The following is a 26,238-nucleotide window of genomic DNA, read 5'->3' on the forward strand; positions in this document are numbered from 1 at the left end:
ATCAGAAACGAAAAAAGTAGATTAGTTATAAAATAATTAATTTTATACGTTTTGTAAAAAAAAAAATAAATGATAATACTGCCGAAATAAATGTTTATAAATAACCAAAAGCTTTATTTTAATTCAATTCCATTACTTTTAATGAAAAAAAAATATTGTCTTAATTTAGTTTCAATTTTTCTTCGTTTCTTATTTGTTATATTTTGTTATTTATAAGCAAATAAATACATATTTATTATATGATACCAAAGTTTTGAACGAAACTTCAAATGAACGAAATATTTTTCATTAAAAATATTTTTATAAATTACTGATTGTAATAAAAATTGTAAACCTAAATAATTTATAGAAACTTAATAATTAAATTTTTTAACATTGGACACAAAATTATTGTAATATAAAAATTTAATTTACAGGAGAAATAAATAAATTTAGTTCGTTTGAACACTCAAAAGTTTAAGAACATTTTATTATTTGTTTATTTGCTAATTATTATTATTTGTTACTAATTAATTATGATTTATATATTTTTTATTTATTTGCTTTTTATTATTTATTATTTATTCTAAGTAAAAAGTTTGAAATTATCTAATATTTATTTATTATATCTTATCTAATATTTATTTATTTATTTGTTTATTTAATTACACGAGTTACTAATGTTTGAAAAAAATTAAATTCAGACTTAAGTAAAAAAAATAATTTTGCTTTATATAGTTGAAATTACATAGAAAGCAGAGTAAATATTAATAATATAGAAATATTTCGAAACAATGTCATTAATTGTTTAAATCTTCGCGACTTTAATGAAAGGTTATCTAAAAATGGCTTTGAGAAGCGTGGATAGTATTAAATTTCTATATATATACAGGGGAACCCAAACAAAAGACAAGCATTTTCATTCATTGTTAATAACAAATAAGACGAAATTTTTTTAATTTTTGGACTTTTTTTCTCAAAAAGAAAGACAAACAGTATTTTCCAATTATTTTTAATTTGAATTTATAAAAAAAAATGGCCGATGTTAAGAATGAAAAAATTGAACTTACCGAGGGAAAAGGAGTTTTTCTAGTACAGTTTCTTTCGATTTTAAGTGGTGAGTGTCTAATTACAACTATTTAATTATTATATTATCAAGCAGCTATTTACGTTAAAATGTTCGAAATTGAAAATTTCAACAAGTAGCAGTATTTCGATGCATTTATTTTTTACTTATTCATTTTACTATTATTTTTACTATTTACTTTTTGCATGTTGTGCTCTTTTTAGACAGTGAAAAAGAAATATTTATTTTGCTTATTTAATTTATTTACTTTCAGTAAATAAATAAACAAATAAATTTGTTGACTACGAGTCATTATATGGTAAATAAATAAATTTTTATTGAATAAACATTTCTTAAACGGAATAATTTTTATTTGCATCGAATAAAATTCTGCAAAAGTTAAAAAATTATTAACAAAGAAAATAAATAATTCAATTATTGATAAATTGAATAAGAAAAATTAATAAAACTTGAATAAAATAATTTTTATTTGGATGAGCAAAAAATATTCGCAAACAAAGTAATTTTTATTTGAATAAATAAGTAAATTATTAATGAAGAAAAAAATAATCCAATATTATTGATAAATTAAATAAGAATAATTAATAGAACACTTGAGTAAAATAATTTTTATTTTATGAATAAAAAATATTCTCAGGCAAAGTAAGTTTTATTTGAATTGAATATTAGAAACTAATCAAATAAATAATTATTTCTTTAGAAAATATTCCTACCAAAGGTATTTTTCAATTGTATTACAAATTTCCAAATAAAAATTATTCATATATAAAAATAAATTAAACTTGAATAATGTAATTTTTATAATTAGTTTCAATACAAAGTATTTAAATAATTTATTACTATTTGAATCAAACGAAGTATATTTTAAGCAATTTTTTTATTTGAAACAATTCTATTTAATTGACTGAAATTATATTTATTTAAATAAAATTTATTTACAGGGTTGCCACAGGTCAGGGAAGTTAGGGAATTCAGGGAAAAGTCAGGGAAAGTAAAATTGGTCAGGGAAAAGTCAGGGATTTTTAGTAAAAGTACTGGAAAAAAATGAATTTTAAATACTCATGAAAAAACTCTGAATTTTGATGTTTTTTTTTGTTTGCCTCGTAAACTATGAAATTATCACGAATTTTAATACAAAACCTTGAATTTTTTCTATTTTAAACAATAATTTCTTTTTAAATAACTTAATTTAAAAAAAAAATTTAACAAAGTTCTTTTTAAGAATTCAATTATTTTTAGAAATAGTAAAATTCTTCACCGAAATTCAATTATTTTTAAAAACTTGAATAAAATTCGTTGCAAGAATTAAATTATTTTCAAATATAATAAAATTCTTCACCGAAATTCAATTATTTTAGAAAAATTTTAATAACATTTTTGTGAAAATTTTTAATTATTTTCATAAATAATAAAACTCATCGCAGGATTTTAATTAATTTTTGATACAATAATTCATTCAAATTCCTGGATAAATGTAATAATTATTCTTAAAAATTTCATTAAAATTTGTCAAAATAATTGAATTATTTAAAAATTTCTTAATAAAATTCTTTATGAGAATTCAATTTTAACAAAAAAATAATTATTGAATAAAAATGACTTATTTTTTAATTGAAATAATTGAATTCTTTTAGAATTTTTTATAAAAATTTATTATAAAATGAATTACCGAATAATTGATTTATTATTTATGAAAATAATTGAATTCTTGCGAAGGATTTTATTAGGATTTTTGTAAATAATAAATTTTTTTTGAAAAATTTCATGGTAATTTAAATTATAACAAAACATGAAGAAGTATCTTATAAATTGTTAAATTTCAAAAGGTTTGAATTTGAATGTATTGAAGAATTTTAATTCCCACGGAAAAATAATAATGATTTTATATTTATTTAAAAAAGAAATTGTTGATGTTTTTAAATAATTTTACAATTAATGAAATTTGTAAATAAATGTAATAGAATATTTTTTTGAGTATCTAATAATTTTTAGAGTGAATCAGAATATTCTTTAGGGTCAGAAAAGTGAAAATTTTGTCTGGAAATCAGGGAAAAGTCAGGGAAAAATAAAATTAAATATTTGCGGCAACCCTGGTTTACTATTTTAGAATAATCAGGTATTTATAGTATTGCTTTAATTTATTTACAATAATAACGAGATACAAATGAAATAAAAATAATTCTCGTACGATACTTTAGGATGTTAGATTTAAATATAAAAATAAGTGTAATTTTTTGTACGAATTAAAAATAAAGGTAATTTGTTGTCCGAATTAAAAATAAATGCAATTTATTATTCGAATTAAAAATAAATGCAATTTGTTGGCAGAATTAAAAATAAATGCAATTTCTTGTCGGAATAAAAATAAAAAATTTAATTAAACAAAAAAAGAAGTAAAAATAAGTAATAATAATAACCCGTGTAGAAATTTCGCTATGGCCCAGATCAGGGACAGATCGGGCCTTCCCTATTAGGGAATGAAACACATGGCCCGACATGGCCCTGATCAGGAAATCAACATTTGATCGTCGCCCCAATCTGGCCCAGGTCGGGCCGTGTGTTTCATTCCCTAATATGGCCATAGTAGGGAAATTTCTAAACGGGAAATACAGTTGAAAATAAAAAGTAAATGAAAATAACTCTTGCAGGTTACTTTATGATGTTAGATTTGGGCGCACAATCAGGATGGCCCTCACCTGCAGTACCATATTTACAAAGTAAAAATTCCAATTTCTCGATGTCGAAAGCAACAAGTGCTTGGCTAGTGTCAATGATCAATATTTCGGGAATAATTGGTGTGATTGTCGCCACAATTCTTATGAATCAAATTGGTCGACGTTTGACACTATTTCTATTCACTCTCCTTCAATTACTGGCATGGATTCTCACTTATTTGGCTGAAAATTATTTTTGCCTATTTCTCGCGAGATTTGTCGTTGGTCTAAGTGCAGGTGCACCATTTGTCGTATTACCCGTTTACATTGGTGAAATATCACATAAAAACTATCGTGGTACTCTACTGTCACTGGATAAATTATTCTTGAGTATTGGTACATTTGTTATCAATGCTCTCGGTATTTTGGAATACAGAATGATGAATATGATAATGATTGTGGTGCCGATTTTTTCACTTTGTCTATTTCCGTTGATTACGGAGACACCTTATTATTTATTGATGAAGGAGAGGGATGATGAGGCGGTGGAGTGTTTGATGAAATTGTCGGGAGTGAAGAAACGGGAATTGGTAATGAATGATTTGATGAGAATGAAGGAGGCTGTTTTGGAGTGTAAAAAGTGTGAGAAGAACAGTATTCGGGAGGTGTTTAGTGATAGGGGGAGTCGAAGGAGTTTGATTAGTTTTATAATTGCTGAATTGACATTTGTGTTTTCGGGTTTGATTGCTATTCATGCGTATGCACAGGAGATTTTTAGTTACAGTGGATCGTCATTGAGACCTGTTTATGCGTCGATGATTATGTCGGGAGTGCAGATTGTTGCCGGATTACCGTCTTCGAGATTTAGCGATAAATTGGGTAGAAGACCGATTTATTTGATTTCGGGTTTAACGACGGCATTCACACTGGGAATGGTGGGTTTATTTTTTTTCTTGAAGTATTATTTGTTGATGAATGTCTCGAAAATTAGTTGGTTGCCATTGGTGGGATTGATTTTTTATCAGTTCACGTGTAATATTGGTTTGACGACGATACCATTTGTTTATTCGGGTGAACTTTTTTCGATTAAAGTTAAAGGTGTGGCTATTATGATTTGTGCAATTATTGGCGCGATTGGATCGTTCACGACGAAAATGATGATTCCGTTTGTTAATGATTTGGCTGGAATTTATACGACTTTTTGGATTTTTGCGGGTGCTTGTGTTGTTGGACCGATTTTGTTGGTTTGCACTACACCGGAAACTAAGGACAAGACACTTGAAGAGGTTTTGGAATTGATGAGAGATGGGAGGAGGAAAATTAAGAGGAAACAATGTTTTGTTACTTAGAAATTGTTTTTCATTGAATGGAATTTAAATGATTCACTTGTTCTGGAGATTAATTGAACGGATTTTTTTTTTCAAAAATTACTGAATGCGATAAAAATTTAAAACTGTAAATTAAATACCTACTTTCAACCTTTGTAATTTAATTTTTTGATACGTGATAAAAATGTTATCAAAATTTGAAAATGAATGAATTAATGAAAACATTAAATGAGAAATAAATATTATTCATTTGTCACAACCCCAGGAGCATGAAATTAAATTTTTCGTTCTGATACCAAAAAATGAAAACCATGATCTGAGAATATTAATTTAAGAAATTAATAATTGGATATTTAATTTTTAATTAAGGGAATAAATTATTGAATGTTGGAGTATTAATTAAGGGAATTGATTATTGAATGTTCGATTATTAATTAAGGGAATTAATTACTGAATGTTTGAGTATTAATTAAAAGAATTAATTATTGAATGTTTGAGTATTGATTTATGTAATTAATTATTAAAGATACTTTTATTTTTTAAGAAAATTTGTCAAAATAATTATTGTGGATCAACGTCTTTGGTATGATTTTCTCGATCAAAGAATTGTATTATTAAATTAAATTCTGTTCTTTCATCTCCTTTATCTTCTTTACTATCTTCCGAAATAAAATAATAAAAATAAAAAAAAATAAATAATAAATAATGAAAATCAAGAAAATAATAAATTAAAAAAAGAGAAAAATAATTAATAATAAATAATAAAAATCAATAAAAAACTATTCTTATCTTCATTAATAGCTACATCAAAAAATAAAATATTAATAAAAATGAAAGAAATGTTAATAAATAAAAAAAATAAAAATATTAAAAATGAAGCAATAAATAACTTTAGTAGATCGATATTTATTATAGAAAAAAATTATTAACTATTATTGTAAGTCCGTATATTGTTTTAAATAAATATTAGTAAAAAAAATCATGTTTATTTTCTTTAATTACTTCACTAAAAAAAATAAATAAATAATTAAAAGCAATAGGAGAATTTTGCTAATTTTGCAGCATAAACAATTTATTTTTACGCAATCTAAAATTCAGTCAATTATAATTCGAAGTAGAAATTATCGCGTATTTTTCAATTAAGATATATATTTTAATATGCAGATTTGATAGGAAAATAAAAAAGAAATAAACACACACACAGCACTTAAAAATAAGCAAAAAAAAGAAAAAATTGTAGCAATGTCTCCAAAGGTTGTGACATAAGACAAATCTTGCCATTAATTGATAGCAGTTTAATTCTACGTGTCATTTAATATTTGTAAAGACGAAAAAGAATACTGACATTCTAATTTTAAAGGGGAACGTTGGAAAAAAAATAAATGGAAAATTAAAAATTTATTTTCAATTTAAAAATATTTATTGAAAGTGAAAATTGTGTTAATAAAAATCAATGTATTTTGACGAAAAATAATTTTCAATTTAGCGTTGCAAAAAAAAGGAAAACTTTGGAAAGTATTCTCGAGAAACTATTGTAATTAATTCCCTTAAGAATCAAATTTCACAATGAGTCTTTGTAATTCATGTTCAAATGGTGAGGACAATAAATTGGAGAAAATTGAAAATGTTCCAATTAAAGAAATTCAACGGGGGAGAAAGGCTCATTTTGTACAATTTATCACTATTATTAGCGGTAAGTTTTTTTAATTTTTGTGTGAATATTTATTTTTGCTTTGGGAAAAATTTTTTAGCCTTTGATTAAGGAAAAAAATTTTCTGAAATGTTTATTGTAACTGAAATCAAACATTTGTCCTCGTATTTCTTTTTATTTTTCTTCCTCTTTATTTATTATTATTATTATTATTATTATTTTATTTTTTAAGTATTTATTTCCATTTCTATTACTATTTCTATTATTATTTTTATTGTTATTGTTTTTCATTACTCTTATTGTTTTTTTTATTTTTATTACTGTTATTATTACTTGCCTATAATCAAATAAATATTTACTTGAAAAAAATAATTTTTATTGAAATTAAATAATTTACTGTTTTGAATAAGTAGTTTCAGTATTTGAAGCAAATATTATTTAATTGACTTAAATAAAAATTATTCGATACAAATAAATTATTTATTTGATTAATCGACAAGTTATCTGTTATTTGCACAGGGTTGCCACAGGTCAGGGAAATCAAAGAATTCAGGAAAAAGTCAGGGAAAGTAAAATTGGTCAGGGAAAAGTCAGGAATTTTTTTTTAAGTAACTGGAAAAAATTGAATTTTGGAAAAGTTACAAATGATTGCAGAAATTCAATTATTTTCAAAAGTAATAAAATTCTTCGCAAAAATTCAATTATGTTCAAAAATTTAAAAAAATCCTCATAAAAATTCAATATTATCTTTAAAAATAATAAAATTCTTCTCCAAATTTCAATTATTTTCAAAAATTTTAATAAAATTCTTTGTAAAATTTCAATTATTTTCAAAAAAATTTTCTCAATTTAATGATTTTCAATATCTACAGTTTTAATAAAATTTTTCAAAAGAATTCAATTATTTTCATCATAGAATTTCAATTATTTTTAATACAATTTTAATTGAATTCATCGAAAAATTTAATTATTCTTGAAAATTTTATTAAAATTTCTCGAAAAAATTCAAATTTGTTGATAAAATTCTTTATGATAATTTAGTTTCGAAAAACATTAATTTATTCAATAAATTATTTATTTTTCTATTTAAATAATTGAATTTATGTAGAATTTTCCAATAAAAATTGATTTGAAAAAAAATATTAGTTAAAATTTTAGATAATAAATAATTGAATATTAAAAGCATTATAGCATGAATTTTTAAAAATACATAATATTCTTTCGAAGAATTTTAACAAAATTTTTGAAAATAGTGACATTTTTTGAAGAATTTACTTAAAATTGTATTAAAAATAATTGAAATCCTGTGAAGAATTTTATTAATTTATGAAAGTAATTGAATTCTTGCAATGAATTTTTTCAATTTTTTTTTTTTAATTGAAATAATGTAAAGAATCTTATTATTTATGAAAATAATTGAATTCCTGCATCGAATTTTATTACATTTTTTTAAATAATTGAATTCTTTTGAGAATTTTTATTAAAAAAGTAGATTCTGAAAATATTTGAATTTCAACGAAGAATTTCATTATATTCGTGAAATGTAATTAAATTCTTACAAAAAAATTAAGAGAATAATTCCATTTTTCTAGGAATTTACTTTAAATTGTATTATAAAGAATTGAAATCCTCAGAAAAATTTTATAATTTATGAAAATAATGGAATTCTTACAACGAATTTTATCTATTTTTTTTAATAATTGAATTCATGTGAAAAATGTTATTACTTGTAAAAATAATTGAATTTATGCAACGAATTTTATTACATATCATTTAAATAATTATATTCTTTTGAAAACTTGTATTAAAAATGTAAATTTTGAAAATTTTTTAATTTCAGCGAAGAATTTCATTATTTGTAAAATGAACCTAATTTAATTTTTGCAAAAAATTTTTGAAGATAATTTTATTTTTCGAGAAATTTATTTAAAATTGTATTTAAAAATAATTGAATCCATGTGAAGAATTTTATTATTTATGAAAATAATTGAATTCTTGCAACGAATTTTATTATAGTTTTTGTAAATATATTAAAATTTTTTTTTTGAAAAATTTTATCGAATTTAAAATTTTTATAAAACATGAAGATATCAATCACTCCGAGTCGAAGACTGGGAGTAATTGATATCTTCATGTTTTATAATAATATTCTTGTAAGTTGTTTAATTTTGAAAAATGTTTGAATTTGAATGTTTTGAAGAATTTTAATTCCAATGGAAAAATAATAATTAAATATTACTTATTTAAAAATTTAGTTATTGATGTTTGCGAATGATTTTACAATTTAAGAAATTTGTAAGTAAATGTAATAGAATGTTTTTTTTGAGTATCTAATAATTTTTAGAGTGAATCAGAATATTCTTTATATGGTCAGGGAAAAAGACAAAATCAGTCAGGAAAAAGTCTGGAAATCAGGGAAAAGTTTTTAATTTTTTTATTAGTCAGTAATTTTTTTAATTAGTTGAAAACTTTTATTAATTTTAATTCTCAATATTATTTGAAGCGAAAGATTCGGTACAATGATAATAATAAGAAGAAGAAAAATAAGAATAGAAGTAAAATAGTAAATACTAAATTTTAGTAGTAAACAGGACCAAGTGTTGGTAAAAGTTTAAAAAGTAAATAAAAATTGGTAAAGATCTATTTATTAACAGTAGACAATTAAAAACTTGAAAGTAAAACTTAAAAGTGAAAACGTAAAAGTGAAAAATTAAAAGTAAAAAAGTAAAAGTATTACTGAGTAAAAATTACTATTTCTTGCAGCGTACATATTTTTAATAGACGGTGGAGCACATATGGTATGGACATCGCCATCATTGCCATATTTAAAGAGTGAAAATTCACACATTCCGCTGACAAAGGACAAAGCATCGTATCTCGTCTATCTTATAAGTTTCTCATCAATATTCGGTCCATTTCTCTACTTAATAACAACAAAACAACTAGGACGTAAAAATACAATTCTTCTACTTGGCACCCTACAATTATTATCATGGATCTTAACCGATATTGCGACAAATTTCGAGTTATTATGCGTGGCAAAATTAACATTTGGACTAGCTTATAGCGCAATTTGCAGTGCAATTCCAGTTTATATCGGTGAAATAGCAGATAAAAAAATTCGCGGCACATATTTATCGTTACTTATTATTTGCTCGAGTATTGGAGCATTTTTGATGGCAATATCCGGTGCATTCCTCAATCATAAAACAATGAATTTGGTGATGACAGTGACGCCGATATTTGGATTTATATTCTCAATTTTCATGACTGAAACACCGTATTATCATTTGATGAGGGGCTATGAGGAGGAAGCTGTACAGGTGTTGATGAAATTGTCGTCAGTGACGAGACGTGAATTGATTGCCGACGATATTGAAAGAATGAAGAAGACATTGTTGGAGAATGAGAAAACTGAGAGGAATATTTTTCGTGATTTGTTTATTGATAAGGGGGGAAGAAAGGCTTTTATTATCCTTGTGATAACGGCATCATTCAGTGGACTTTCGGGTTATATTGCAATTCAGGCATTCGCTGAGGAGATTTTGAGTTACAGTAACTCGGCACTGTCGGCTAAACATGGAACAATGATTTTAACGGGAATTCAAATTTTTTCTGGTCTCACGTCATCGTTGTTGATTGACACTTGGGGTAGAAAGCCAACGTGTTTGGTTTCTGGTTTATTGTCGTCATTGAGTTTGGCGGTGGTGGGAGTTTTTTATATGTTTCAATATTTCTTTGAATTTGATCTGACATTCTTTACATTGGCGCCATTGGTGGGATTAATTTGTTTTACATTCTCGTGTAATATTGGTATTAATCCGATATCATTTGTCTATGTTGGGGAGATTTTTTCGATTCATTTAAAGGAATATGCGGCAATGACTGGTGGTATTTCCTTTTCAATTGGTGTTTTAACTTCGAATTATTTGTTGCATACGCTGAATGCAAAGGGTAATATTTATATGGCTTTCTGGATATTTTCTGTATTTTGCATTTTAGAGGGGCTCATTGTTTGGTTTTTCATGCCAGAAACCAAGGGGAAAAATTTGGAGGAAATTTTATTTTTGATGGGCTATAGAAAGAAGCGATCTGAAAAAAATAATGTTTGTTAGATTCGTTAAATTTATTATTCATTTGGGAATATTATTTTCTAAATATCTACTTTCAATTGTATAATTTTTTAACTCTTTAAGGACCAAATTGCTTTCAGGCAACATGAACATTTTTTTGTTAACACTAATTAATTTGAATTAGTGAATTAGTGAGGCAACATGAATATTTTTTTGTTAACTAATTAATTTTAATCAGTGAATTAGTGAAAAGTCGTCCACTAGTTCAAATCAGTGAAAATTTCCACTAATTGCTGGTAAAATTTTTCACCAAATTAAAAAAAGTTTTATTACTTTAATTTGTGTTTAAAAAATCGCTTTTTATTTCAATTTTTAAAGATATTTAAATACTGTTTTCTAAATTTGAATTAGTTAAAAATAATTAATTTAATAGTAAAAATCAGTTACTGATTCAAATATATAGTATGTAAATACAGAAATTAACAAAAAAATTATCGAATTAATAGAAATTTTGTGAAATTCAACTGAAAATAATTAAATTTGTTAAAGAATTTCATTAAAAACTTTTTAACAAATCGAATTTTCAAAGTATTTTAATTTAATAATTGATAAATAATTGAATTTTATAATGAGTCGCATTCTAATGTCTTCATGTTTCTTCAAATTATTATTAATACAATTTTAATCGAATTCTTCGAAATTATTCTTCAAAATTTTATTAAAATTCGTCGAAAGAATTCAATTATTTCTAGAAACTGTAAAAAAATTCTTCTCAAAAATTCAATTATTTCCATAAATAGCAAAATTCTTGAGATTTACTAAATTTTTTTGATTATTATTGTTAAAAAAAATTCTTCACAAGAATTCAATTATTTTTAAAAATTTCCATAAAATTCAAAAAACAATTTATTGTTGTAAAGAGGTTTCTCAAAAATTTCGAAAATAATTGAACTAATTTCAAGATTTTTAAAAATTTTTTTAAATAATTGAATTCCTCTAAAGAATATTAATTATGACAATAATTGAATTTGGTAAAAAATCTAAAATTATCAAAAATTCGAAAAACCAAATTTTTTAAAATTCAACATTTTTTCTTCTCTTTTATAGGATTTAGCTTCATTATTTTTGTGCTTTTGGAAAATACTTTACTTATTCAATAGTCTCGACTCTTTGGTAAAAAATCTAAAATTATCGAAAATTATCAAAAATTCCAAAAACCGAATTTCTTAAAATTCAACATTTTTTCTTATCTTTTATGGCATTTAGCTTCATTATTTTTGTGCTTTTGGAAAATACTTTACTTATTCAATAGTCTCGACTCTTTGGTAAAAAATCTAAAATTATCGAAAATTATCAAAAATTCCAAAAACCGAATTTCTTAAAATTCAACATTTTTTCCTCTCTTTTATTTCATTTAGCTTTATTATTTTTGTGCTTTTGGAAAATACTTTACTTATTCAATAGTCTCGAATCTTTGGTAAAAAATCTAAAATTATCGAAAATTATCAAATATTCCAAAAACCGAATTTCTTAAAATTCAACATTTTTTCTTATCTTTTATGGCATTTAGCTTCATTATTTTTGTGCTTTTGGAAAATACTTTACTTATTCAATAGTCTCGACTCTTTGGTAAAAAATCTAAAATTATCGAAAATTATCAAAAATTCCAAAAACCGAATTTCTTAAAATTCAACATTTTTTCTTATCTTTTATGGCATTTAGCTTCATTATTTTTGTGCTTTTGGAAAATACTTTACTTATTCAATAGTCTCGAATCTTTGGTAAAAAATCTAAAATTATCGAAAATTATCAAATATTCCAAAAACCGAATTTCTTAAAATTCAACATTTTTTCCTCTCTTTTATTGCATTTAGCTTCATTATTTTTGTGCTTTTGGAAAATACTTTACTTATTCAATAGTCTCGACTCTTTGGTAAAAAATCTAAAATTATCGAAAATTATCAAAAATTCCAAAAACCGAATTTCTTAAAATTCAACATTTTTTCTTATCTTTTATGGCATTTAGCTTCATTATTTTTGTGCTTTTGGAAAATACTTTACTTATTCAATAGTCTCGAATCTTTGGTAAAAAATCTAAAATTATCGAAAATTATCAAATATTCCAAAAACCGAATTTCTTAAAATTCAACATTTTTTCCTCTCTTTTATTGCATTTAGCTTCATTATTTTTGTGCTTTTGGAAAATACTTTACTTTTTCAATAGTCTCGAATCTTTGGTAAAAAATCTAAAATTATCGAAAATTATCAAATATTCCAAAAACCGAATTTCTTAAAATTCAACATTTTTTCTTATCTTTTATGGCATTTAGCATTCCCTGACTTCCATAATATCCCCTGACCGTTAGACACCCTGTATATGAGAATATTGAATTTTCGGGCAGAAATTTATTATTTAGGAAAATGATTGAATTCTTGGATTTAATTTTATTAAATTTTTTGAAAATAATTGTAATGTTTCGATAAATTTTATTTAATTGTTGTAAAGAAGTTTATTATTTTTAAAAATAGTTGAAGTCCTGCAAAGAATTTTGATAAAATTAAAAAAAAAAAGAATTGAATTCCAGAAAAGAATTTTATTATATTCTTTAAAATAATTGAATTCGATAAAGTTTATTTAATTGTTGTAAAGAAGTTTATTATTTTTAAAAATAGTTGAAGTCCTGCAAAGAATTTTCATAAAATTCTTAAAAAAAGAATTGAATTCCAGAAAAGAATATTATTATATTCTTGAAAATAATTGAATTCTTCGCAGGAATTTACTGAAATTAAAAATAAATTGAATTCCTGTGTAGAATTTTAATACCTTTGAAAATAATTGATTTTTTTGAAGAAATTTATTAAAATTCGAAATAATAATTGAATTTCTGCAAAGAATTTTTTAATTCTAAAAATATTTGAATTCTTGCAAAGAATTGTAGTAAAATTTAAAAAAAATAATCGAATTCCTGTAATGAATTTTATTACCTTTAAAAATAATTAAATTCTTCGCATGAATACTTATATTTAAAATGTTAAAAAATAATAGAATTTCTGCAAAGAATGTTTTATTTTTCAAAAATTATTGAACTCCTGCAAAGAATATTACTTATAAAAATAATTGAATTCATTTGAAGATCTTGATTTAATTTTTAAAAAATAACTGATTTCTCGCGATGAATTTAAATATTTTTAGAAAAATAATTGAATTCCTGAGAAGAATTGAATTGTATAATATTGCAAACAAGTGAATTCTTATTCAATTAGTTAGTAAGTGATTTTTTACTAATTTTAAATCTAAATTAATTCAAAAATTAAAGTTGATATAGAATATAAAAAATTTTCTTAATTGAATAATAACATAGTGAATATTTACTAATAATAATAATAGTTATAAGAATTGTAATAATATAATTATAATACGTCATGTACATAAGTTTAATTTAAAATCTTAATTTCTGAAGAGAATAAAAATTAATACAAAAAATAAATTACCTGTCTCTTAAAATTTTTCTATATAAAAATCTATTATTTTATTTAATATCAGCATCCACTTCCGTTGGTAATCTTTCCTTTTCATCCTACATTTCAGTTTCAATTAAAGAAGTTCATATGATATGTATTTAATTAATTTGAGTATTTTCTTTTTTCTTTTTTGTTATAATATTTGATCAGGTAAAATTGTCTTGATATAAAATCCCCAGTACATTTTGTCAAATTGATATTAAAAATTAAATCGTCTCTTTTATTTGCACAAGTACTTTTCTCTGTGGAAATTACAAAAAAGTTCACTATTCTTAGAGCGATTAGTCATTCTAATTATATTCTAATAATTTCTTAGAGTAAAAAGAAATTATAATTTTCAATTTTTTTGAAGAAAAAGATTACTAAAAATGAATGTTTATAAATTTTGTTATAAACAGTTTTATGTAAATATTTCCTTTTGAAGTAAATGAAATTATTGAATAATGGAATAATTGCGGAAATATTGTCGATTATTGGATTAATTTATTTACTACATGAATAATTGAGTGATAAATTGTGATCTGATGGTAAAAATTCTATTATATGATGATTATTCTAATATTGAAGTACAAAATAGATTTATTACATCGGTAGTTGGTTATGGAATTCAATCAACAAATGTTTAATTCGATAACAATTCTCTTCTAAATTTAATGAGTTAAATTGTAAAGTTGGAGTTAAATTAGAAATATTATAATTTCGTGTTTTTTGTTTGTAACTTTATGGAGAGTTACACAACTCGCTTAGGCGTTACGTATGATTTTATAATGTTTATCGAACGGTTTCTATCTTTTTGATATTAATTTTAAATTAACGTCACAAATGTGTTTATAGTACGAGAAAAGCGAAATTCAATGAAAACTTATACAACGTAAGCAATTTGTCGATAAGAGCAGTTACGAATATTTATAATTCTCTTAGATTTCTGCAATGTTACTAAAAAGTACATAACCAACTTTGTCTAATGGGTTGACAATTGTTTACAAGAAATTTTTCTATTAACTCTTGAGATGTTTCATCCTCCTCGCTTTTTGAAATTTTCACATTAAATTCTCCAGCTGGAACAAAATAAAAAATTTCAAAAATAATACGAGAGTAAAAAATTTTTCCAATAGAATATTTTTCACTTAGGTACAAAATAAGGAGAGAAATGGGAAAATATTTCATTGTATTGTTGTGAATTTTGAATTGAGAAGAAATGATAGACTTTGATATAGAAAATATAGAAATAAATCTATAAATTTATAGGAAATAATTTTTGAATTGATAGAAATAGATTTAAGTCGATAGAAATTTTATTAAGTGATTAAAATTTACTATTAAGTGTGTAGAAAAAAAAATATGAGGAAAAAAAATGAAGGGCGGGGGAGGAAATAATGTGAATGGAAAAAAAAGTAGCATAAGAAATGAAGATGGTATTGGTTTAGAGGGGAATTGTAAGAGAAACAATTATGGTATCAGGTTGGAAAAGCTGATGATATAGTCTCTTAAGATTAATAACAGTTAAAGATGACCCCGATTGTAGAAATCACCCTGTATAAATAGGAAAATCCTCGTCGAGGCGCCAGTCAACCTACGCGATTTAACCCCTTCCATAAGCGAATTTCAGACGCCCTTGTGCTTTGAGGTAACTTTGTAAACTTGGAAAAATATCGGAAGCTTACACATCTAAGCTTTCAATGTACCTTTCGGATAAAACTCGGAAACTATAGCCCTTTCTCTAGCCCTCTTTTGCAAATATTGATATGCAAACTTGCATTTATATATCTTAGGATCAAACTATAATAATTCTCTAGGGGGAAAAAAGACACATTCTCCCGAAAATAGAATAATTACTAAAATTAACAGTCTTCGAACTCGGTAATTAATTTTAAACAAGTGGCAAAAAGTAAAAAGTAAAAAAATAGCAAAAAAGACTGAAAAAAGTGGTAAAACAATAAATTGATTATTTTTTTTTCAAAAAATTTAATGAAATTTAATCCAAAAATTCAATTATTTCCCTAAATAATAAATTTCTTCGCGGAAATTCAATATTCTCATATATAATAAAATTATTTAAAGGGATTTTATAAATTTAATAAATTTAATAAATTTCACAGAATAAATTCAATTATAGTCATAATTAATATTCTTTGGAGGAATTCAATTATTTTTTTAAATTTTAAATAAAACTTGAAATTAGTTCAATTATTTTCGAAAATTTTGAGAAACCTCTTTATAACAATAAATTCAATTACTTTCAATAGTTACCTACAATATCATTTAAATTCCCTGAGAGAATTAACTTCTTTTCAAAATTTTAAATAAAATTCTTCGAATAAAAAATTTAATAATAATATATGCAAAAATTAAATTATTTTATAGTCAAAATTATATAATTTACAAAAATTATAACATATTTTAACAGAACTGTTATGTTTTAAATATAAACAAAAAAAAATCTTTATTAACGCAAAATTATGAAAATTAAAATAATTTATGAATATTTCTTACAGTGTTTTAAATTTTCAAATTAATGGAATTTTTTCAATAAATATAATAATTTAAACAAAACTTTTTAAAAAATAAAAAATAATTTCGAAAATTAGGAATGTAATCCTAATCCTAATCCGGAATGAAATTAATTAAATTTTTTTGACGAGTTTTTTTTAAATTTTTTGAAAATAATGTTTTTTTTAATAATTTTAATTAAAAATTTGGAAAATAATTGAATTAAACAAAGAATTTTTTCAATTTTTAAAAAATTTGATTAATTCAATTTTATTAAAATGTATTGATACTAATTGAATTTATGCAAAGAATTTTACTATTTATAAAAGTAATTGAAGCCTTACAAAGAATGTTATTATTCATGAAAATAATTAAATGTTTGCGTAGAATTTTAAATAATAAATAAATAATAATTTTAATTTAAAAGAATTTAAAAAAAAATTTTGAGAATAATTTAATTCATGTGAAGAACTTTATTATTTATGAAAATAAGTGAATTTTTATAAAAAATTTTATGAAAATTATTGAAAACAAATCAAATTATAATAGAGAATTTTATAACAGTTTTTGAAAATAATTTAATTCTTTTGAAGAATATTATAAATTTTAAAAAATTATTGGATTTTATTATTTATAAAAATAATCGCACTCCTGCAATGAATTTTATTATTGATGCAAAAATTGAATTCTTTCGAAGAATTTTATTATTTCGTTATTTAGGGGAAATAATTGAATTCTTTGAATATTTATTAATATTTTTTTAAATAATTGAATTCCTGCAAATAAATTTATTATTTATGAAAATAATTGAAATATTTTAAAAATATTATTAAAATTTTCTGAAAATAATTTAATTCTTCAGTAGAATTATATTGAAATTTTCAGAAATAATTAAAATTATTAAAATAATTTTTAAACGCTTTTTAATTTAAACCAATGAAAAATGTAATTTTATATGAAAATGGTTTTAATTGAATACTGAATAGAAAAATACTGTATATCTTTCTTTTTTGAATATTGAAAAACTCTCCTGTTGGAAAGATAAAAATTGAGAATATTTTTTTTTCTGAATTTATTTTTAGTTTCGAGAAGATTAATTACAGATTATTTTAAAATAGATTATTCATCGTTTATGAAGTGAATGGTGAAAAGGAATGATGAATAAGATGCAAAATCATTCTATTCTGTAGTCTAGAATATTTCTCTCGGGAGAATGGGAGACGAGTAAAATGTTATTACCCTTTGGTTTAGCGTTATCGATCCCCAACAACAAAGCACGCAATATCTGCAATACCATTATGATTACGCTTCGTTACATTAAAGTTTCAATTTTTGCATTACACCTAATTGAACTTTCAAGTATTATTGTCATTATTGTGACTATACATTTTTTTTCCTCCCTCATTATCAATTTCCTATTATAATTTCTCAACGTTAAAAACAACAGAAAATCACTAATTTGAATATAAATATCTACAAAAAACGTAGCATTCGATAAATATAATTTAATTATTTCCGAAATTTATTCAGTTTAAATTTAATTCAAAAAATATTTTCTATACAAAAATTTATTTGATTTAAATAACCGATTACCTGTCTATCAAAGAAATATTTACTTGAATAAAATCATTTTTATTTAATTTAATTAAATTGTATTTGAACCAACAGTTTCAGTATTTGAAGCATTTTTTTTCTGTATATTTAGAAAAATCGAATTTTACCCAAAGATTTTTTTTTAGAATTGCTATTTTATTTCTTGATTCGCCCTTTACTGGTTTGTCTAATTAGAGAAGTTCTAAGTCGAACGAGAAAAGAGAGAAATTATAAAATAGAAGACAAGAGATGAAAGTTTTTAAATCAAGATGAGAAATAAAAGTCGAAGCCTTAGAGAATTTCTGAATTTGTGTTTAAGAGTTTTGTTTGACTTTTTTTTGCCTTTGTTTTGAAGACAAGGAGTAGTAGACCTTTCTTTTTTTTATCTTAATTACGTTGATGAAAAGACCTGGGGCTGATTTTAGGAATTTGTGCGACGGTCATAAACTAAGAGATCGGAGAATGAATCTCACGTAAGGTTGATTTAATTTAAAAAAGAGAAAAGATTCGATTTAATCGAAAAACACCCACTGGAAAATTATTTCTTACGTCGTTATAAAATATATTTCCACTCTTGAAACTATCGAAAAGGTTTCACATTCAATTTTATCTTTGATTTTCCCCCAAAAATACAAGCGTAATTAAAACGATTTAATGTGATTTTTGTAAAGAGATTTTAATTTTATGCCGCGAGTGAAGTCAAAAAATTTCTCATTGCATAATTAATTTTTTCAGAACTTTTCTTCTCCGGGAAAATTGCGTAGGTGAAAAGTTCACAACGTTTCTGATCCAACGAATCAGGAAAAAAATATTTCTTATTTTTTTTGATTTTTTATTAAAAATATATTGTTACGAAAAAGTTTTTAGCTGAATATTTGAATAGAAAATTATTTTTTTTTTGTATTCATTGGTTAATTTTAAAACGTGGTGAACTTCACCAACGTAGAACATTAAATTGAAAAGGTTATTTTAAATTTTAAGATTTTTAAAATGAAAATTTAATTTTCCGCCTGTTTTATTTAATGAATTTTTTTAAGAAACATTTTTATTCTTAGAAAAGAATTTTTTTATTCAAAAAGAAAGGTTTTTATTCTCAAAAAAATTTTTTTTCGAAGTCAAGAAATAGAATTTTCTTCAAAGAAATTAAAGTGAAAAATACTCACGATTCCAACATTTGACAAATGGATCTCCAATCATTCCTTCGTGACAATAACAAACAGGAATGACTCGATGTCGTAATTTGCAAAAAGTGTTAATTCCACAGCTTCCTTCGCAAAGATTCATACATATTGAATCAAAACACGCTGGTTTATGATCTGGACAATCTTCATGTTCTAAGCATTCACCTATTAAAATAATAAAAATTAAATTATTTTGAATATCATTTTGAAAAAATTTTTATTCACAAATATACTTACGTCCCAATGTGTAACTTTCGGCTCCAATTAGAAAAATCGTCAGGAAAGTAATAAGTTTTACAATATAATTCATATTTCAAATTTGCAAGTTAAATGAAAAATATTGAAAAATTTGTATACTATAAATTCACTTAATTAAATCATTTGATCGTGATTGTATCTTAATTTTTTATACTTGTCTAAATTAACGTTAACCGACTGTAATAAAAAAAATATATAGTATTAATTGATTAAGTAAATTATTAATTATTAATACTATAAATATGTTGCATTAATTCCGAAAAATTTCATTCAAATAATCGTTAATGACTGAGTTGAGAATTATTGCGCCACTAATTTTCAGCAAAAAGGGAAGATATGAAGAAAACTATAAATATTTGAACTTTGACCTAATTTCATCTCAATACTCTCTAGATTGTAGTTTTCAATTTTTAATTATTCTAATTTAATAACAGAGTATTAAATTAGAAAGAAAAAAATCTAATTTCAATATTTTGATGCAATAAAAAATAATTCGGTATTTGCATTTATAATAAATGTTTAATTACAACTTATAAATAATTTCCAATATTGTAAATTATAATATTAATCTACAAATATAGAATTATAATACGTGTGTATAATGTAATTGTGAAGTTAAAGTGACAAATTGTTTTGTTTCGATTGAAAGAAAATGAATCTGAATACAAAAAAAAGGTTTATTTTTCAAAATCAAATCAACTGGTACTTTTTTTTCCCCATAATATATTATGTATAATTTATGACTGATGCATTTATTTCGTCTAATTTGCTGTTTTAGCACTACACATACCTTTTAGTCTCTTTGAAATTAAAAAAATTACTAAAAAGGACACCCTCTGAATAATACACTTTCTTAAAGAAATTAATAAATTTCAGCTTGCACTTATGTAGAAAATAAATATTTTCACTCCAATAATTAATATAATGGCCTGGATCGGTAAATCAACTATCGACATGTATTATTACTCATATTCAAAAATTCTTCGTAAGCTGAAGTAAGCTCATCTTCTTCGTCGTCCCATTTTGCCAACTCGTTTTCAAGCTCAGTATCACTGGAAAATAAATAATTTGGTTATTTTTCATCGTTTATCGGGGGCTAGTCTTTTGTCAAAAAAATCTTGTACCGAAAAAAGTTTTTGGTAATATTTTTTGGTTAGAGACTTTTTTTTTGGGATAAAGTACGAATAAGAAATAAAGAGGGAAAATAAACGAAAAAAAAAGAAATACAGTACGTGTCATACTCTTCTAAGTCTGGAGCATTCTCGGAAATTTCTTGTAAAAATTTGCTCTCTTCAGCGGATAGAATATTTCCATCAGGCCCGTAAAAGACCGGCTCATTAGGCTGTTGGATCGCTGATTCAGTATTTATTTCCGTCTCGGGTTTCACGGAATTGCCCCAATTATCGTTTCGTAAATTATTTACGCCCTGCACCATTCGTCCCACGTGTGAATCAACGAAGCCTTCGGTGACGAGTTTTGTTAATTTCTGCATCACGAATTCCATTTCTTTCTTGCTGCTTGAATCACTTTCCAGTGTTGGTCCAGCTAACTGGAAATTAGAAATAAAAATTATGGTAATTCAAAATGGTAATTTTCCTTTGTATTTTCCTTTTCTTTTGTAATATTTGTCAGAGATTCTAACCTTCAATGCTTGGCAGATATTTTTGGCAGAGTTTGGAGTTGGATTTATTAGAACGCCGGATATAAGTTGCACTAATAATTTACCCAACGAAACAGCAAATGAAGACTCCATTTGAATGACCAATTCAGCGAGGAATAATATCAAACCGTGACATTGTTTTTCCTCCATGTCACTGTGATTTTTTGCTTGCTGCCAAGTTGTTGACAACGAATCTGTTTGCTCCTGACAACTGAATTGAGAAAGGAAAAAAAATTGTAGCGATTGTAAATTCGTGAATTATAGTGTTTATAATTTAAAGTAGTAAATTAAAAAAAGTAAGTAATCAATTTACCGTGTTAGTAGCATATCTTTGAAAATAGAAGGAGAAACCTCAGAGGGAGTGACAGCAACAAGACTCGTACAAATTCTTGCACCACTGTATCGAAAGTTCGTTTCGTTGATTGACTGAAAGGAATAGTTTTCAATTATAAATAAAAGAAATTAATATTCTATATTTCGTTTACGTTGGTAAAGTTAATAACGTTTATTTTTGACAAAGTTCTTTGAGAACTTTCAAATACATTTGTTTATTATTCAATTTCACAAAATTTCATCGATCATTCTGAAATTCTTCAATTAAATATATTAGAAAATAAAAGCTTGAAATAATTTCAAAAACAATTGAAAAAGTTAACTTTTTCAAAAAAATTAATTCTACAGTTTTGTTAATTAAAAGTATGAAAAATTCAAATTTTCAAAGATTTAAATTTGAAACCAGAAATAAAATTTTATTCAATTATTATCTAAAATTTTAACTGAAATTCATTTTTAAATCAATTTTTATTAGAAAATTCTACGAGAATTCAATTATTTAAATACAAAAATAAAAAGAAATATTCAAGTACTCGATAAATTATTATTTATTGAATAATTGAATGTTTCCTAACATTGAATACTCATAAAGCATTTCATCAACAAATTTTTAAATAATTCAATTATTTTGACGAACTTTAATAAAATTTCCAATAATAATTGCATTTTTTAAATTAATTTAAAATTGTATACCTGTTGAATAATCATACTAGCGATTTCCTGCGATTGGCTAGGTTGATCCAAATACGGTTTTAAATTATTCACAAGACGATTTAACAGCGCGTCGAATCGTCCGGGATCTAAAGTCAGAGTTTTCATCACATGATCAAGATGTCTTAACGTCCCTTCATAATCTGCTAATTGATGGTTTATCTCTCTTCTTGTTGTCTGTGAAACAAAATTATATTTTAGAAATAAAATTAAATAGAACTATCAAATTAAAAAATAAGTAGAAATCTTGAAAAAAAAATAGAACGAAAGTAAACAGACTTTATCGAAAATAATTAAAAATAGTCTATTTTTTGATAACTTTTGTAATAAATTCAAAAGTATGATTTATTTTAATGAAAGAAAAAAGCAGACCTGATGTTTATCAACATAGTCTCCAGATCCTCCATCCTGATATCCGTAGTCTTGACTCCCATGTTGGTAATTGAAACCTTGATATTGAGAAGCATCTTCATATGGTGGATACATCATTTGTCCATGCTGCTGTTGACCTGAGTATTGAGATTGCTGAAAATGCCCTCCAGATGATGACTGATGACGACGTTGATAATTAGATTGTGCAGGTGGACCAGATTGTCTAGCCATTTGTAAACGATCAGTAAGAGAAGAACGACCACCGTAAGAAGACTGATTCTTTTTGAAAAAGAAAAAAACCAAATTCATAAATTATAATTACATTTACAATAATTTTAATATTCTTTAAATATTCATTTATTACTTACGCCTGAATTATAACTCTGAGGAACGAATTCCTTAGCAGAGGCGGAAAGTTTGGAGTTTTTCACAACTTCGGCGTTGACTGCACTCTCTGGAATTATGAAAAAATGCATATTATTTTGCAAAAAAGACAATTTTCGAATTTTGTTGAACATTTTTATTTCACTGGTGAATTTAAAATATTTAGAAAATAAAATGTTGTATTTAAAGGTTATGTTACTAACGTCTATCTGTCATGTTGTCGAGCTCAATTATTTCTTAATTCTGAAATATTCAATTGATTCAAACGGTACAAACTACAAAGATCACTTGGATAAGATTAAAATTTGAACTTTGAAGAGAGATAGAAAAAAAACAAAAGAATAACCATATTTCGGTATATTTATGACTATTTATTTACCTGTTGCTGGAGGTTGTGCCGTAGCATCTTGTGGTCTTCTGAGAGGTTTATTCTCGAGTTTTCCACCTGAGCCACGTCCACGTCCACGACCTATTCCACGATTACTATTATTGGGAAAACCAGTCCCATCTGATCCGGAATTATCCATTTTCTTCACTTTTGTTTTTTTTGGGAAGTTAAATCTCAAGAGTATGTGTTTGGAAAAAAATCAATACAGTTCAGGTATGTGATGAATGAAAAAAATTTATCACTTAGTTATTAGAGTAAAATTTAACAACGGGTTGGAATTTTAAGGAATAGCACATGTTAGAATAAATTGTGCACTAATTATTAGTAAATTGATAAAATAACGATTGCAAAAAGGTGTGTCATGAATAAATTTCAGTGTTCAATTGAAACACGAAAATTCGGCACTCAATTAAACGTGTAGTTTAAGTTGTAAAATGAAAGGATTTATTTCACCTTTCACCTTCTATTTCAAGTTTCAAATGTTTAGACTAGATGCAATAAATGTTTTTAGTGAATGGGTGGGAAGCAAAACACACTAATGCATTAATTACAACACACTTTTGCCCAGTAACTTAAACATCTCTTCTCTACAGTCGAACGTTACGAGCAGTAGAAACTGAATTAACATATTAACAGTTAACCGGTATTTAATATGAATACCAGAAGATTTTCCGGTTCTTTATAGTAGGTCAAAGCTCCATTTATCAATTTTGATACACTGTAACTGATACATATTAACAATGCACTCACACTTGCGCTAATGTATTTTCTGTCATGGTTGTATACAAAGCAGAAGGGTCGCTACCATTTTGAATAAAGCCTTAAGCTTCTTGTCTAGTTACTAGATTGGCAGCACTGTGTCGTCTAGTAAATTCCAGTCTTTCAACCAATCACAGTCCTTGTACAAGAAACAGGGGCTGCGTTCAGTATGTGAACCCGCCATAAGGTCAATTTAATCTTTTCGTTTGTTAAATTTTTCATTTAAGATAAAATAGTTAACAATAATAAAATAAATTTTTAATTGTTTAAAGAATTTGTTATTATTTTTAGAAATCGAATATAATAGAATAAAAGAGTTAATATTATAAAATTCCACGTGATAGGAGAAGCTTATTCAAATTTTCGCGCCTGTTTTTGAGAGACGTCTAGCGGCGAAAGGCGGATTTACATCAAATTAAAAAAGCAGTTCGTTCAGTCGTGTACTTGTGTTGAATCGTCGTATTTTTCCGTACTTTTTTTTGAGTTATCTCTTGTTTTTATTGAAAATTTACTAATTATCGAGTAACCTGCTGTTCGCTTATTATTTCGCGAGTTATTATTCTCTTATTCTTCTTCTCATTTTTCTCAAATAAGTACATTTCTTGTCGATTGAAAATCGCCGTGTCTTTCTGAGTGTCTTGTTTGTATTTTTTTTTAGAAATAATTGAATTTTGAAAAGGGTTAAAATTAAAAATTTAATGTAAATTAATCTTTTTTAAATTTAATTTAATGTAAATTAAAATCTTTGAAAATTTACAGAGTAAATTGTTTTAAAATTGTCATTATTACAAACAATGACCTTGATCGTCGTGTTAGTTCCTGATTCCCGCCAATTTGTTTACTTTTCGACAAAATGCGCCATTTTTCTGAATTATAAATTTGCAAAATAGTTTTTTTCAAAATTTACAGTAGTGAGATTATTTTGAACGCGAATAAACGTGATTCGGTTAAGCGGGAGTGTTCGATAGTAATATTTGCTTGCAAATTTGGAAAAAATAACGTCAAATTTTTTTGTCGTGGAATTGTCCCATTTTTTGTAATTTAATTTGTGTGTAAAATTCGCTATTGTTATAGATTAATTATTTTTGCGATCTTTTGATTTAAAAAAAAGTGTGTTTGTGCATTCGACATTAGGAATTTTTGGAGCAGCTTTATATCTGAGAATAAAAAATTGTTAGGTAATTTAATTTTCTTGGTAACTTTTATACTCAAATTTGACTCAGAAAAAATATTTAATAATCAATTGTTAATAATCTGGTTAAAAATACATAAATAAGGAAAATATTACAATATTATTAATAAATGATAAAAATAATAAAAGTTGTACATAAAATAATTTAAGAAATAAATAAATTTACTTTTTTTATTAATAATTATTTTTTAAATATTTTTCAGGCAGTTCGGAGGCGTTTTCAAGGACAGGACGAAGGATATCAGGATGCTGAGATCTTCAGAAAGGTATTTAAACGCTCTTCAACATCGCTCCTTCATGATAGGAGAAAAGGTTAGTCGATTTAAAATTAATTCCTTCCCTGTTTTTTTTTTAAATAAAAAATTAAAATTGTCAACAATCGAAATGTTCTTTTATTTTAATTATCATAGTTTTTAATTCTTTGCATTTAAATTCATGGTTATTAATTCTTTGGATTTAAATTATTGTAATTAATAATTATTAATTATTTGGATTTGAATTTAAATTATAGATTTAATTAAAAAGTGGTTACGAGTAAAAAATAGTTATTTGTTTACAAAGTATTGTAATTTTTGAAATTTAAATAATTTTCGACAGGGAAGGAAATTAATTGACATTATTTA

General features: G+C 24.4%; 4 protein-coding genes across 6 annotated transcripts; 2 read left to right on the forward strand and 2 right to left on the reverse strand.

Moving 5' to 3' along the window:
• Window positions 1-923: 923 nt before the first annotated feature.
• Window positions 924-5,435, forward strand: LOC122508489 (facilitated trehalose transporter Tret1-like). Of its 2 annotated transcripts, none has more exons than XM_043621886.1 (2): window positions 924-1,096; window positions 3,715-5,435. In XM_043621886.1, the coding sequence occupies exons 1-2, from the start codon at window positions 1,015-1,017 to the stop codon at window positions 5,067-5,069; spliced, it is 1,437 nt and encodes a 478-aa protein (XP_043477821.1). In that variant the 5' UTR covers window positions 924-1,014; the 3' UTR covers window positions 5,070-5,435. The 2 variants fall into 2 exon arrangements, with proteins under 2 accessions (XP_043477821.1, XP_043477822.1); XM_043621887.1 differs by lacking the exon at window positions 924-1,096 and adding an exon at window positions 3,126-3,182.
• Window positions 5,436-6,140: 705 nt separating this feature from the next.
• Window positions 6,141-11,031, forward strand: LOC122508487 (facilitated trehalose transporter Tret1-like). Its single transcript, XM_043621882.1, has 2 exons — window positions 6,141-6,741; window positions 9,463-11,031. Exons 1-2 carry the CDS (start codon window positions 6,615-6,617, stop codon window positions 10,812-10,814), a joined length of 1,479 nt encoding a protein of 492 aa, XP_043477817.1. The 5' UTR covers window positions 6,141-6,614; the 3' UTR covers window positions 10,815-11,031.
• Window positions 11,032-14,814: 3,783 nt separating this feature from the next.
• On the reverse strand, window positions 14,815-20,113 carry LOC122508492. Its single transcript, XM_043621890.1, has 3 exons — window positions 19,796-20,113; window positions 19,541-19,723; window positions 14,815-15,352 (listed from the first exon to the last, which is right to left on the reverse strand). The coding sequence occupies exons 1-3, from the start codon at window positions 19,866-19,868 to the stop codon at window positions 15,231-15,233; spliced, it is 378 nt and encodes a 125-aa protein (XP_043477825.1). The 5' UTR covers window positions 19,869-20,113; the 3' UTR covers window positions 14,815-15,230.
• Window positions 20,114-20,315: 202 nt separating this feature from the next.
• LOC122508488 (polyadenylate-binding protein-interacting protein 1) lies at window positions 20,316-24,459 on the reverse strand. 2 transcript variants are annotated; one of them, XM_043621885.1, is made up of 8 exons: window positions 23,656-24,459; window positions 23,261-23,346; window positions 22,893-23,171; window positions 22,503-22,697; window positions 21,790-21,902; window positions 21,459-21,687; window positions 21,058-21,365; window positions 20,316-20,868 (listed from the first exon to the last, which is right to left on the reverse strand). In XM_043621885.1, the coding sequence occupies exons 1-8, from the start codon at window positions 23,801-23,803 to the stop codon at window positions 20,763-20,765; spliced, it is 1,464 nt and encodes a 487-aa protein (XP_043477820.1). In that variant the 5' UTR covers window positions 23,804-24,459; the 3' UTR covers window positions 20,316-20,762. The 2 variants fall into 2 exon arrangements, with proteins under 2 accessions (XP_043477820.1, XP_043477818.1); XM_043621883.1 differs by having other exon boundaries at window positions 21,049-21,365.
• Between the last annotated feature and the right edge of the window lie 1,779 nt (window positions 24,460-26,238).

Source organism: Leptopilina heterotoma, unplaced genomic scaffold (assembly GCF_015476425.1).
Source record: "Leptopilina heterotoma isolate Lh14 unplaced genomic scaffold, ASM1547642v1 Lhet_54, whole genome shotgun sequence".
Taxonomy (NCBI): Eukaryota; Metazoa; Arthropoda; class Insecta; order Hymenoptera; family Figitidae; genus Leptopilina; species Leptopilina heterotoma.

Bases quoted from the DNA above. Each gene is read 5' to 3' on its own strand.
- LOC122508489 (XM_043621886.1), top strand. From the start codon at position 1,015: ATGGCCGATGTTAAGAATGAAAAAATTGAACTTACCGAGGGAAAAGGA. The intron at 1,097-3,714 runs GTGAGTGTCTAA...TAACTCTTGCAG, and splicing joins GTTTCTTTCGATTTTAAGTG to GTTACTTTATGATGTTAGAT.
- LOC122508487 (XM_043621882.1), top strand. From the start codon at position 6,615: ATGAGTCTTTGTAATTCATGTTCAAATGGTGAGGACAATAAATTGGAG. The intron at 6,742-9,462 runs GTAAGTTTTTTT...TATTTCTTGCAG, and splicing joins ATTTATCACTATTATTAGCG to CGTACATATTTTTAATAGAC.
- LOC122508488 (XM_043621883.1), bottom strand. From the start codon at position 23,803: ATGGATAATTCCGGATCAGATGGGACTGGTTTTCCCAATAATAGTAAT. The intron at 23,347-23,655 runs GTAAATAAATAG...TCATAATTCCAG, and splicing joins GGCACAACCTCCAGCAACAG to AGAGTGCAGTCAACGCCGAA. The intron at 21,903-22,502 runs GTATACAATTTT...TATTCCTTTCAG, and splicing joins CTAGTATGATTATTCAACAG to TCAATCAACGAAACGAACTT.
- LOC122508492 (XM_043621890.1), bottom strand. From the start codon at position 19,868: ATGAATTATATTGTAAAACTTATTACTTTCCTGACGATTTTTCTAATT. The intron at 19,724-19,795 runs GTAAGTATATTT...TTATTTTAATAG, and splicing joins CGAAAGTTACACATTGGGAC to GTGAATGCTTAGAACATGAA. The intron at 15,353-19,540 runs GTGAGTATTTTT...ATTTTGTTCCAG, and splicing joins ATTTGTCAAATGTTGGAATC to CTGGAGAATTTAATGTGAAA.